The sequence below is a fragment of the Panthera tigris genome, chromosome B1 (genome assembly GCF_018350195.1).
Source record: "Panthera tigris isolate Pti1 chromosome B1, P.tigris_Pti1_mat1.1, whole genome shotgun sequence".
In the NCBI taxonomy this organism is placed as follows: domain Eukaryota; kingdom Metazoa; phylum Chordata; class Mammalia; order Carnivora; family Felidae; genus Panthera; species Panthera tigris.
In genome coordinates, this window is record NC_056663.1 from 159,486,322 (window position 1) to 159,500,616 (window position 14,295).

Genomic DNA, 14,295 nt, shown 5'->3' on the forward strand with positions numbered 1-14,295 from the left:
GAGAGAGCACGAGCAGGGGAGGGACAGAGAGAGAGGGAGACACAGAATCTGAAGCAGGCTCCAGGCTCTGAGCTGTCAGCACAGAGTCCGACGTGGGGCTTGAACTCACAGACCGTGAGATCATGCACCCGGGCTGAAGTCGGACGCCTAACAGACTGAGCCACCCAGGCGCCCCATTTTTAAATTTTTTTTCAAAGTTTATTTACTTGAGAGAGAGAGAGAGAGAAAGAGAGAGAGAGAGAGAGAAAGAGAGAGAGCACGAGCAGGGGAGGGACAGAGAGAGAGGGAGACACAGAATCCGAAGCAGGCTCCAGGCTCTGAGCTGTCAGTGCAGAGCCCAATGCGGGGATCGAACCTACAAACTGCGAGATCACAACCTCAGCCGGAGTCAGATACTTAACTGACTGAGCCACCCAGCAACTCCAGTTTGGGGTCTTGTAGCATCCTTACTTGCCTGCTGATTCCCTATTATAGTCTTTCAAATAATGCCCTGATTTTGCCCTGAGAAATGCTATAGAAAACATGTAGACAATATTTGCTACTTTATTTACTGTAAGGATATTATCTCCCACAACACTTTTGACTTTTTAGGAAGAAATATCAGAAGAAGTTTATTTATTTATTTAAAAAAAATTTTTTTTTAACGTTTATTTATTTTTGAGACAGGGAGAGACAGAGCATGAACAGGGGAGGGTCAGAGAGAGGGAGACACAGACTCTGAAACAGGCTCCAGGCTCTGAGCTGTCAGCACAGAGCCCGACGCAGGGCTAGAACTCACGGACCGCAAGATCATGACCTGAGCCGAAGTCAGCCACCTAACCGACTGAGCCACCCAGGCGCCCCAGAAGAGGTTTATTTTTGTATGAACACTGAAAGAAAGTTGGCTATTTTTAAGTCCTATTAAATCTTTTTTGGGACAGGGAATAAATAAAAACACTGTCCAATGCTCAAATTTTTTCTTACCGTTCATATCTTTCAGTTGAAATCTGCCTTTTCATAGCATCATGATCGGTTTGTAACTGTGTCACTTTAGCCCGAAGCATGGTGTTTTCCCGGCCTAGACTAGTTCTTAAAAATAAAATTTAAAAATAAATAAATAAATAAGTAACAAATATGTTGTTTTGTAGAGTCTAGTGCTATGTATGGAGTTTTGTTTTTGCTAGTAATAAATACAAATGGAGGTGATAATTAGGACAAGAAAAGAACAAGTCTTTTTAACACTACTTTTCTCAACTTCAGGAGCTTCTATCACTAAGTTTTCTTTCGTTCATTCATTCATTCATCTTATTTATTTAACAAACAGTTAAACTAAACTTCCAGTATGTGCTAGGCACTGTAGCAATGCTGGAAATACAAATTTGAATAAGACATGAATTATAACATCAAGATGTAAAGTATCTTCATTGGCTCTTTCTGGACTCTTGCCTCAGAAAGACAAATATTATTAACTTCTTTTAAAAGTTAACTATTCTACTTGTACTATCTACTCCAGATTTTCTCCCCTCTTCCATCAAATATGTCCAAATCTGCCCGTCTAATAGACACTATCATCAATCTCCTAAAAGATAATTAATCACTAAACTTATGTGAGTCAAACCACATGCCATTTTGATGTCTTTTTCTAGTCCACACAGTAAAAGACACAGAGGGCTTTCCCCATCCTGAAATGCTCTCCCCTTTGCTGACTCCTGTTTGTTCACAACTCAACTACAGGCATTTTTCTAAAGTTCACTCATTCACTTCCATGGGTACCATCTCTGTGGTGAAGATACACAAATCTGTATCTCCAAACACAATGTATCTCCTTAAACTAAACCCCCAAATTCCTAAAAGCAGCCACAATGTAAGTAAAATATTTTGGTTTTGTACCACTGTACACACTCCCATCCCCTTCTCTCGCCAAAAATTATTTTTGACAAGCGATTTTCTTTAAACAGGTTGATTTATGCCACTTACAATTTGCTTTCTGAAAGGGTTAACTTCTCTTTAAGTAGCTGAATTTCTGTATCCTTCTCGTGGGAGGTTAAATGAGAATGAAATTCTTTATCTCTATTTGTAGCCAACAATGATTCAAGGCTTTTAATTGTATGTCTCTCACTTGCCAGTTGTTTTTTGAACAGGTCTGCTTCTGATTTTACATTTTCTAATTCCACCACAACCTACAGGGAAAACAAAGTAAGATTACTTCAGTACAATTTGAGACTCACTCTAAAAAATTATTTGCAGAGCTATATACACTTATCAGTTGCTTTATTTTGGGTACCAGTTAAAGATTTTGAACCATTTCTTTAAGTGTAAGAAAGTCATCTTATTTTCAAAATAATTTTTGCTTATTTGGTATAAGACCTATTCCTATGAGTTTCACTCATACTTCCTTGCCAAGAGAGGGTCATTAACATAAAATCCTAAAATGTGGCCATCCTATCAGAAAGGAAGCCCTTCTGATCTATTATGTGTACTCTGACCAAACAGTCAAGCCAGCACTGGAGCTTCTCAGTAGCTGAAAATAAAGATACTATTAAATGAATGAAAACTGAAAACATCTGTATTTGAAAACATGCACTGGGATGTTTAAAGTAATGCTCAGTTTGAGAATGGGAAGTTCCAGGTAACTAGACTTTGAAAATTAAGTAAGATTTAAATGCCTTGAGATTTTATCAGAAAGACTACTCTATTTAGGAAATAATGAACTGCTCAGTCCTTCATTTAAATCTTACCTTCAAACAGAGAAAGAATATACTGGGATATGTTCCTACTGTATAATAACAACACTCCTATTTTCCTAAATATCCATCTATTCCAAAACAGAAAGCACCTAATTTCATCACTATGTTTGCTAGAAAAATCTTGGCAAAGAATCTAGTTTTCAAAATCCTGTAGTCAAAAGTAACTCCTTAAAGGGAAACAAACTTTATCAAAAGTGCTTGATAAAATAAAACAATGAGAGTAATGTTCAATAAAATAATGTGCTACAATGAAGTCTTTTAAGTCCTTACCCTCTCAAACTCCAGGTTTTTGGAATTCAGTTGTTGGGTCATAAGATCTTTGCCTGAATCCAGCTTAATGCAAAGTTCTCTAAGAGACGACAAATCATTCAACGCTGCTGCTTTTGCATCTTCTTGGTGTCTCAGCTCTTCTTCTAATCTAGACATGGCTTTTGCCATTGATGAGATCTGAGACTCATAAGCATGATGTGCATTTATGTGCTGAGAATAGAAAAAGAAACCGGTAAAAAGTTAAAGTAACCCAGTAATTTTAAAGGCTTGAATCTGTGCAGCCATGACCTCACTTTAAAAAAAAAATAGTAGAGCCAAGTTTTGCACATTTTAAGATACTCTGAGGGAGCTGCCGGCTGTTTAAAGATGGCCTATTTAATGCTTAACCCAATGAATTGTATATAACTACTAACCACGGTAACTAGGTACCTCACGTATATATTTGGAAGATGCAAAGATAAAAATCATTGTTTTAGGGTAAAAAAGGAATCTTGGAAGTTAGATTTAATTTTACCTTTATAAATTGTTATAATGCCTTTTCAAGAAAAAGCAACATATTTACTTCTCACTCCTCAGTTGTCTTTAAATTCTAAATTGCAAAATGGAGGAGTGCCTGGGTGGTTCAGTCAGTTTGGTGTCCGACTCTTGATTTTAGCTCAGGTCATGATCTTGCAGTTTGTGAATTTGAACCCCAAGTCAGGCTCTGCACTGACAGCATGCAGAGGGAGACTGCTTTGGATTCTCTGCCTCCCTCTCTCTCTCTGCCCCCTCCCCTACTCAAGTACATGCTCGCTCTCGCTCTCTCTCTCTCTCTCCTCCCTCCCTCAAAAATAAATAGCTGGGAGGGAGGTAAGTGGGGGGGGGAATGGAACAAATGGGTGATTGGCATTAAGGAGGGCACTTTTTTTGCAATGAGCACTGGGTGTCATATGTAAGAGATGAATCACTGGGTTCTATTCCTGAAGCCAAGACTACACTGTATGTTAACCAACTTGAATTTAAATAAAAAAATAAAAAGTAAAAACAAAATTTTTATTAATAAATAAATTTCAAAATGGAGTTTGTTTTAAAACTGAATACCTGAAGTTCTATTTAAATTTAATTTAACCTAATAGTAATCCACAACTTTATAAGATTTTAATAACTGAAATAATGAACAAATTTGAAACACTGATAAAACTCTCTTTCTAGAATAATCCACATTTTAAATTCCACACAATTTAAATTGTGAGTGATAAATACAAACTGACAAATTCTAGTCTAGAGTTTAATAAGAATTCCACACTTGAAAAATAAAATTATTTTAATAGGTATTAACAAAATAAATTGACATTAAAAATCTGTGCAGAAAAGTAAATATTTGGATTTTCTAAATTAATGAATTAAAAATCAGAGTTCCCTAAAACTAAATATAAATAGGTAATAGTCAGTTTTACATACCACAAAAGAACACGAACAATGACAGACAAAAAAATTAAAGAATAGTTTCTTCCGAGAATTTTGAAAGCTGAAACGCATTCCTCTAGTTATACTCTTGATAGGAAAACTTCTAGAGACAGGGTGCCAGTTTCGTAGGACTGCTGTAACCAATTACTACAAATTACTGGGTGGTTTAAAACAAACAAAATTTATCCTGTCACAATTCTGGAGGTTACAAGTCTGAAATTTAGATGTTTGCAGAACCTAGAGGTTCTGAGAGAGAATCTGTTCCAGGTCTCCCTCCCAACTCCTGGTGGTTGCTAGCAATCCTTAATGTTCTTGCCCTGTAGACACTTCACTCCAGTCTCTGCCTCTGTCTTCATCTGGTATTCTCCCCTGTATCTTCTGTGTCCAGATTTCTCTTACAAAAGACACCAGTCATTGAGCTATGGCCTGCCCTAGTCCAGTATGACCTCATCTTAACCTGATTATAACTGTAAGAACCCTATTTCCAAATAAGATCACCTTCACAGGTGCTGGAGGTTAGGATTTCAACATAACTTTTTGAGGTCCATAATTCTATCTATCCTTTAGCTCCCCAAAATTCATGTCCTTCTTATGTGCAAAATACATTCATTCCATCCCAACACATTCTAGCATCAATGCTAAGTCCAAAATCTCATCTAAGCATCATCTAAATCAGATACGGGTAAGACTCTGGCTATGGCCCATTTGGGGACAAAACCACTCTCCCTCCCCAGATCTGTGAGCTAGCAAACAGGTTATCTGCTTACAAAAACAATGGGGAAACAGGCATAGAATAGACATGCCTACTCTGAAAGGGAGAAAAGAGAAGGAATGAAGGGGTTACTAATCCAAAGCAATACTCTGAAAGGGAGAAAAGAGAAGGAATGAAGGGGTTACTAATCCAAAGCAAGTTTGCAACTAAGCAAGGAAAATTCCATTTGATTTTAAGGCCTAAGAATAATTATCTATGCCACGATAGTCTACGTTTTGGGCCTGCTAGTGTGGCCCCACCTTCTCAGCCCTCAGCAACGGCCCCACCCTCTCGGCCCTCAGTGGCAGGGGCCCTGCACTCTGGGACCAAGGAGGCAGTAGCCTCACCCCCTGGGGCTGTACCCTCTGTGCCTGTGGTGGCAACAGTAGCCTCATCAGAATCTGAGCTGCCCGTGGCAGCCCTGCTCATCTCTGAGTTACCTTCAGAGCCATTCTTCCCTTTTCTCAAAGGAGAACACATATTTGTAGCCAAGTAACTCTGCTAGCCTGTTTCCTGCTAGTAGGATCCCAAACATTCAGACTTCTTTCATTTCATCCTATTTCTGTCCCCATCAATACAAGTTGGCAGTGTTTCTACAGAGATGACTGACTGCATTCATGAGCCACATACCAAATCTGTTCACCAAGAGGTTGTGTGTGAAGCCACACACTTGGCTCTGTCTCCAAAGCACGTTATCTGCATAGGCTAAGAATTTTCCAAATCATCAAGACCTGATTCTATTTTACCCCCTAAATTTTAAGTCTAGTATACTTAACATACACTGTTAGATTAGTTTCAGATGTACAATATTGACCCAACAATTCTCTATATTACTCAGTGCTCATCATGGTAAGTGGTACTCTTAATCCTCTTCACCTATTTCACCCCTCTCCCTACCCACTTCCCTTCTGGTGACCATCAGTTTGTTCTCCATAGTTAGGAGTCTGTTTTTTGGGGAAAAAAAACGAAAAAAGAAAAAAAGATCTGTTTTTTGGTTTCTTTTGTTGTTGTTGTTCATTTGTTTTGTTTCCTAAATTCCACTTTTGAGTAAAATCATATGGTATTTGTCTTTCTCTGACTTATTTCACTTAGCATTATACCCTCTAGATCCATCCACATTGTTGCAAATGCCAAGATTTCATTCTTTTTTATGGGTAATATTTCAGTGTGTGTGTGTGTGTATACACATTGTATATATATGTATATACATACAACATATCTTTATCCGTTCATTTATCAATGGAAAATTGGGCTGCTTCCCTAGTTTGACTATTGTAAATAATGCTGCAAGAATCAAAGGGGCAAATATACCTTTTTGAATTAGTGTTTTTGTATTCTTGGGGTAAACATCCAATAGTGACACTACTGGATCAGATGGTAATTCTATTTTTAACTTTTTGAGGAACCTCCATACTGTTTTCCACAGTGACTACACTAAAATTTTACATTCCCACCCACAGTATATATAGATTCCTTTTTCTCCACATCCACACCAATGCCTGTTGTTTCTTGTGTTTTTGATTTTAGCCATTCTGACAGTTGTGAGGTGGTATCTCACTATGGTTTTGATTTGCATTTCCCTGATGATTAGTGACATTGAGCATCTTTTCATGTGTCTGTTGGCCATCTGGATGTCTTCTCTGGAGAAACGTCTGTTCATGTCTTCTGCCCATTTTTAAATTAGATTGGTTTTTTGGTATTAAGTTCTTTATACATTTTGTATACTAACCCTTTATCAGATACATCATTTGCAAGTATCTTCTCCATTCAGCAGGTTGTATTTTATTTTTTTAAAGTAAATGTGGGTGGGGCTTGAACTCACGACACCAAGATCAAGAGTCACATGCTCTACCAACTGAGCCAGCCAGATGCCCCTGGTAGGTTGTCTTTTAGTTTTGTTGGTTATTTCCTTTGCTGTGCAAAAGATTTTTATTTTGGAGTAGTCCTAATAGCTTATTTTTGCTTTTGTTTCCCTTGCCTCAGGAGACATATCTTGAAAAATGTTGCTATGACCGATGTCAGAGAAATTATTGCCTGTGCTCACTCCAGGATTTTTATGGTATCAGGTCCCACATTTAGGTCTTTAATCCATTTTGAGTTTATGTTTGTGTATATGGTATAAGAAAGTGGCTCAGTTTCATTCTTTTGCATATAGCTGTCCAGTTTTCCTAGCTCCATTTGCTGAAGAGACATGTTTTTCCCACTGCATATTCTAGCTTCCTTTGTTGGAGAGTCATTGACTCTACAATTGTGGACTCATTTCTGGGCTCTCTATTCTGTTCTTTTGATCTATGTGTCTATTTTTTTGTGCCAGTATTGTACTGTTTTGATTACTATAGCTTTGTAATATGTCTTGAAATATGGGATTGTGATACCTCCAGTTTTGTTCTTCTTTTTCAAGACTGCTTTGGGTATCTGCAGTCTTTTGTGGTTCCATACAAATTTTAGGATTATTTGTTCTAGTGCTGTAAAAAATGCTGTTGGCATTTTGATAAGACCTAGTTCCTTTCGTCCTTGGCAGTTCCTTTATCAATTTATCTCTGTCCATTTTACTATAAGCAGCAAGAAGAAACCAGGCTACACCTTCCACACTTTGCTTAGAATATTTCCTCAGCTGAATATCCAAGTTCATCACTTAAGTATAAGTTATACTTTCCTTCCAAGAGTAGACCATAGTTCAGTCAAGTTCTCTGCCATTTTATAACAAGGATCACCATTCTTTCAGTGTCTAATAACATGTTCCTCAATTGCATCTGAGACCTCATTAGAAGAAACACTAAGATTTCTGGAAAAATTCTGTTCTTGAAAATTTATGCATTTTGTAAATAACATAAGTTTTCTCTACACTCTCCTTTTTTCTGAGCCCTTACTAGAATCCCCTGTAATAAGCATCTACCAACAAGCTTTTCAAAGCAATCTAGGTTTTTTCTCTCAAGCACCTCAAAACTCTCCCAGCCTTTGTCCATTACCAAATTCCAAAACCACTTTCACATTTTTTATGTTTGTCATAGTTCGTTACAATTTTCCTCATGGAAAAAGGTATGGCAAGTCCTGAAAGCAATCAAACATAAAAATGATCTTGATTTCGCAATTCCACTTCTAGGTATATCCTCAATAACAGAAAGCAAGAATTTGAAGAGATATTGTACATCCACGTTCATAGCAGTATTCCTGGTAGCCAAAGATGAAAACAAATTAAATGTCCATCGACAGATGAATGGATAAACAAAATGTGATGTATATACATAATGGAATGTTTATTCAGCCTTAAAAAGAAATGAAATTTGGACACATGCTACAACATACATGAACCTTGAGGTTAACTGAACCTTAAGGCTAAGTGAAATAAGCCAGTCACAAAAAGACAAAATATTGTATGATTCCATTTATATGAGGTACAAAGAGTGGTCAAATTCATAGAGAAAGAAAGTAGGATGGTAGTTGCCAGGGGCTGGGATGGGGAGAGAGTAAGGGAGTAGGGGGTGAGGGATGGGAAGTTAGTATTTAATGGGGACAGAGCTTCAGTCAGGGAAGATGAAAAAGTTCTGGAGATGGTGGTGATTTTGCATAACAATGTGAATGCACTGGGCACCTGGGTGGCTCAGTCAGTTAAGCATCCCATCTGCCTTAGGCTCAGGTCATGATCTCTGGTTCATAGGTTTGAGCCCCACATGGGGATCTGCACTGGTGGTGCAGAGTCTGCTTGGGATCCTCTCTCTCCCTCTCTCTCTCTCTCTGCTCCTTTCCCCACTTGTGCTCTCTCTCTCAAAATAAATAAATATACTTTAAACAACAACAACAAAAACAATGTGACTGTACTAATTGCCAAAGAACTGTACTCTTAATAATGGCAAATGTGATGTCATATATATTTTACTACAGTTTAAAAAGAAATAATGGGGCTTCTAAGCAAATTATTAGAATTAATGACAAAAGATTACCACTGAACTTGATTTTATCAATGCTTAAACCTTACTTTGATAAAGTATCTTTGAATGTTATAGCTTTACTAATAATATCATCACAAGACAAATGAATACATTACCTCCTGAATTTCTTTTTCTAGTAGCTCTACCCTTTCTCGAAGGTGTCTCCTCTCTGTGTCAATAGAAAGAAGTTCCAGTCGAACTGAGCTGCTTTCTCCCTCAGCTTGATGGGCTTTGACCTCCCAGTCTTCAGCACGGTTATGAAGCATCTGAAATCTATCTAACAAATCTTGATTTTCTTTTTCCTAGTTTTAAGCATAAAAACATTGTTCCTAAATTAGTAACTGTCACCCACTGGAACACTCATATCATAAACATATATGGACATTAGAAAATTTGTTTTAATTCGGAAACATATGCTATCTATGCAGACAACATATACTAAGTAAGATCTGCAGGGAAGTATAAAAATATAGTAGATAAGATCTCAAGTATAAAAATATAGAAGATAAGCTCTCCACTCAAACCTTATTATCTAAGAGAGGAGACATACATACATACATACATACATAAGACAGAATAAACACACACGAAAAAAATTTTTAAATGTCTTAAATCCAACTTAAATAATGTTTTTTCACCTTAGCAGCCATTAAGCTCTCCCATCGTGACACCTCAGTTATGTAATTATGAACTCTACTCTTCATTTCTTCTTTTTCTTGCACTGCTGCTTCCAATTCCAATGAGATTTCCTATAAATCAGAAAATTGAAGACAAATCTACAATGAATGTGATACCTAATGAGTTCTATTTATATTCAAATAGCTCCTCTTGAAATGGGGGAATAAGAGTAGGAAAAAGTAAAACTGTTCCTAAGAGTTATTTTCTTACTTTTTTCCTGACTGATTTCGACTTTTTAGCCAAATATTACCACTGATCTCCTGCAAGAGTTAGGACCATGTATCTGGCATTTATACTATGGGGCTAGCTACGCTCATGGGTTGACATTTTTTAAAATTCATATATCAACAATATGCTTTATATTGAATACTGAAAGTAATTTTTTTAAAACAGGAAAATCATTCATCTTCTTGGTATAATCCTTTAATAAACCAGCAAAAACAAAGTCAATAATTTTGAGTAACTGCTATTCTAAAATATTCAATAATTTACTTAGAGAGTCTCTAAGTTGCTGGTAGGAAGTATGAATAATTAAAATCTATTGTGGGTCTTTAAAACGCAACACTTTGCCCTGGGAGTGATCCTGGGGGTGACAATAATTTCTGCCACAGAGAATCCTATGCTCCCAGCTTTAGGATTCCCAGTAACAAAGACCAAAATGGTAAGGAGACCACAGTTGCATCAACTAGACACTCTGTGATATACAGCAGCTTTCTAAACTGCATTTTTAATACTCTTATAAATACTACTCTCCTTACAGAGTTCTTTATGTTATTGATATTTACAGCATTAAATTTTAGAAAACATATTTACAGCTTTAAAATTTAGCAAGGAATGACTGTATTATAAACAATCCATTTATACACTGGACTCATACCTGGTTTTCTCTTGCCATTGTAGCCAGATCATCTTGTAATCTTCTGTTTTCCTTAAAAGACACTTCTTTAGATCTTCCTACTTCATCAAGTTCTTTGTGAGCTGTATCAAGCTGGCGCCGGAGGCTGCTTATTTCTCGGTCCCGACTAGTCAACGTTTCCTTTAGCTGGCTGTTACATGAAGGATATGGAAATAATAAAGAAAGCTTTTTAGAAAATTGTAAATTACTTAAAAGAAAACTGTATACTCTGAAATTAAGTACAATAAGAATACAAGAAACCACACTACATTAAGACACTGATGAATTAGGTAAAGCAGATATTTTAGATCTCTATCAATCATTAAATGGAAGTAGTAGTCATAAAATAAATTTATAATTCTGTAAGTAAAAATAGAAGACTTTCAAATGTTATGAGCAAAACATAATAGATTCAATTGGCAAATACTATTTAATGTTTAAGTCCCCACTACTATGTAATATGTAAAGATATATATAATAAATACAATTAGTGATTTTTGTCTTGAAGTAGAGACCAGACATAAAATGTAAAATTTTGTAACTGTTCAAGATAGATTATGATGTAGAACAAATTCAATACTGACTACTAAAGTAATCTAAGTTTTAATAATTAGGGTCCAAACAGGGTAATTACTGTAGAAATAAAAAGCATATAGGCATGAAAAGAATAATGAATCAGACACAACTGTTGAGATGTTGATGATGGAGGAGGGGAGAAAGTTAAAGAGGATGGCATGTTCACCCTCTTTAGCAGACTCAGATGCTGCCACCGGCAAAAACAGGAAAACTGAAGGAAATTTTCCTATGGTCTAATTACTACTTAAATATATAAGGTGCACTCACTGAAAATTTCTAAAAAGCATTTATCACTTACTTCATAGAAGAGTCATACTCTGAGACTGTTATCTTCATCTGAGCAATAGCTTTTTCCTGTAGAAATTATGAAAATATATGATTCTAAAACATGCATTTAGAAAGCTTTCCTTGAATTTATATAACTTATGACATTTATATAAATTATGCTATAAAAGAAAGCTACAAAGTAAACATATTTCTATTTCCCAACTGTACTTCACATATTGGCATATTTCTAACCTACACTAAGAACTTGAATTGTTTCGGGGCTCCTGGGTGGCACAGTCAGTTGGCATCCAGCTTTGGCTCAGGTCATGATCTCACGGCTTATGAGTTCGAGCTCCGCTTCAGGCTCTGTGCTGACAGCTCAGAGCCTGGAGCCTGCTTTGGATTCTGGGTCTCCCTCTCTCTGCCCCTCCCCCGCTCAAGCTCTGTCTCTGTCTCTCTCAAAAATAAACATTAAAAAAAAAAAAAACTTGTTTGAATTTGCTGTAATCACATCTGATAAAATTACATTACATTCTATCAATAGAATTTTTAAAGATCCAAATTATTGGCATAAAATGAAATTTAAGCATATTAAAAGATATGGCTCTGGACCTTAGCAACCTGTATATGGGGGGTAAGAACTGCATATTTGTGAAATAGAGAATGAAATCGTTTCTGTTCAGATGCTAGATAAAGGTACTGAACAGTCACATACTTTATTAGCCAGGTTTTCTTGCAAGTTTGCAATCTTTTCGGTCTTCTCATCTACAGTCTCCTGAAGAAAGTCTTTTTCTTTATCAATAGCACCAATGGTCTTTTTCATTACATGAGCCTCTTCACTCTGTGAAGTCATCTGAAGGTGTAGTTTACCTGGAAATAAAGAGAAATGTTTGTTAGACAAAGTAAATTAGGTTTCGTGAAAACAAAATTTAAAAAAACCTTACCTATTTTTTCCTCCAGTAACTTAATTTGTGATTGGGCTGATTCAAGTTCACCTCTTTTTTTGGAAAGCCGATGCTGACAATCATCAAGTGACTGCTGTAGCTGCTCATTTACTAACCTAAAGAATCAGTGGACCAAAAAAAAAAAAAAGTCTACTTTATTCTGGTAGAAATATTTTTTCATTTTTTATTTTAAAGCTTTTCCAGTATAATTAACAGCATTATATTATATATTATTTCTTGCTGTCTGCCATTATTCTTCAAAATGGTTCGTTCTACTTCCTAAAAATAATATAGTATAAAAATCAAAATAATTGTCTACACTTTTCTAGAGGCTTCCCGGTAGTTTCAAAGCTCTTCTCAGTTTCCTAGTATCAACACTCTTTCCCTTATAAAATCTATTTTCAATAGTGAAGGCAAAGGCATAGTTTTATAGTATGCTTTTATTTTTTTTATTTTTTTTAAATGCTGATTTATTAAAAAAAATTTTTTTTATATTTATTTATTTTTGAGAGACAGAGTGAGACAAAGTGAGACTGGGGGAGGGGCAGAGAGAGAGGGAGACACAGGATTGGAAACAGGCTCCAGGCTCTGAGCTGTCAGCACAGAGCCTGACGCGGGGCTCGAACCCACAGACTGTGAGATCATGACCTGAGCCGAAGTCGGACGCTCAACCGACTGAGCCACCCAGGCACCCCTATAGTATGCTTTTATAGTATTACCTGGTACTTCTTCAAAGGATTATCCATAAATCCTGACTAGTGGGCTTTTATTTATGTTTTTTAATTCTTTTGAAGTAGGTTCCACGCCCAACATGGAGCTTGAACTCACAACCCTGAGATCAAGAGTTGCATGCTCTACCAACTGAGCCAGCCAGGAGCTCCTGACCAGTGAACTTTTAATTTTGCTTTCTATTTTGACTTTTTTGGTGGGTATCAACTGGAGGTCATACTAAACAGGGAAAGTGGACATTATACACACACACACACACACACACACACACACACACACACACGTGTGTGTGTGTGTGTGTGTGTGTATGGAAGAGAAGATGGGTCTACCAGGTGGATGGAAAGGAACATATGCTTCATCTATCTGAGTATCAGCTTCAAAAATGTCTTCATGTCAAGGGTAAGATAAGTTTATGTGATTAAAAGGGCAGCAAGATCTCTGTTAATGATATTGAAAATGGCATGAGGTGGCAGCTCTTTCTGCCCATGGGTCCTGTCCCTGTGCTTTAATAAAATCACTTCTGCACAAAAAAAAAAAAAAAAAAAAAAAAAAAAAGTGGCATGAGGTTTGGATAATGTGGCTTTGTTTCTGTATAGTGCTTCTCATCGTGGTTTGTATTGGCTTAGCTTTAGATTGGATCTGAAGGCTTGAGCTCATGACTCTACCAGAGTATAGTGATATGGAGAATGTGACTGGCACCCTTTCCTCAGAAATAAGTCAGGTTTTTTCTGTCAGAGCAAAATAAAGTTATGTAACCATGCAATTTCCCCAGGTTATACAAGGCAGACAAAAAAGTCTTCACAATCCCTTCCTATAACACAGTGACTGTGAGGGAAGTAGCACAATGAGCTCACAAGACAAAAGGATATTATTATAACACAAAAAATGTGAAAGTAGCTGTAGGCTTGGGATCCAAGAAAGGCCAATGAAAGCTCTGCCTTGTAAGACTGCTAAGGGCCTCCTGTGAGGAAAGGAAAGAGGAGCTGTGACTACAGTCTGAAGGAAAGAGCAAAATGGATTAAATGCCAGATCCAGTCAGCTGAACACAAAAGGGAAACAGGTGGACTAGTAATTCTGGGTGACA

At 36.8% G+C, this 14,295-nt stretch overlaps 1 protein-coding gene across 6 annotated transcripts in view; it reads right to left on the reverse strand.

The window, feature by feature from the left end:
* Positions 1–14,295, reverse strand: part of CEP135 (centrosomal protein 135) — a 237,798-nt gene that overhangs the window by 177,406 nt on the left and 46,097 nt on the right. For all 6 annotated transcript variants that reach the window (XR_006217005.1, XR_006217004.1, XR_006217006.1 and 3 more), the window contains 9 exons: positions 12,483–12,598; positions 12,254–12,408; positions 11,570–11,625; positions 10,678–10,846; positions 9,761–9,871; positions 9,239–9,424; positions 2,997–3,206; positions 1,957–2,159; positions 964–1,068 (listed from right to left, as the gene is read on the reverse strand). Coding sequence is in view for 2 of the 6 variants with exons in the window: in XM_042984492.1 (XP_042840426.1) it covers positions 964–1,068; positions 1,957–2,159; positions 2,997–3,206; positions 9,239–9,424; positions 9,761–9,871; positions 10,678–10,846; positions 11,570–11,625; positions 12,254–12,408; positions 12,483–12,598 (1,311 nt within the window). In the remaining 4 variants the exon portion in view is untranslated. The remainder of the gene's footprint in view (positions 1–963; positions 1,069–1,956; positions 2,160–2,996; positions 3,207–9,238; positions 9,425–9,760; positions 9,872–10,677; positions 10,847–11,569; positions 11,626–12,253; positions 12,409–12,482; positions 12,599–14,295) is intronic.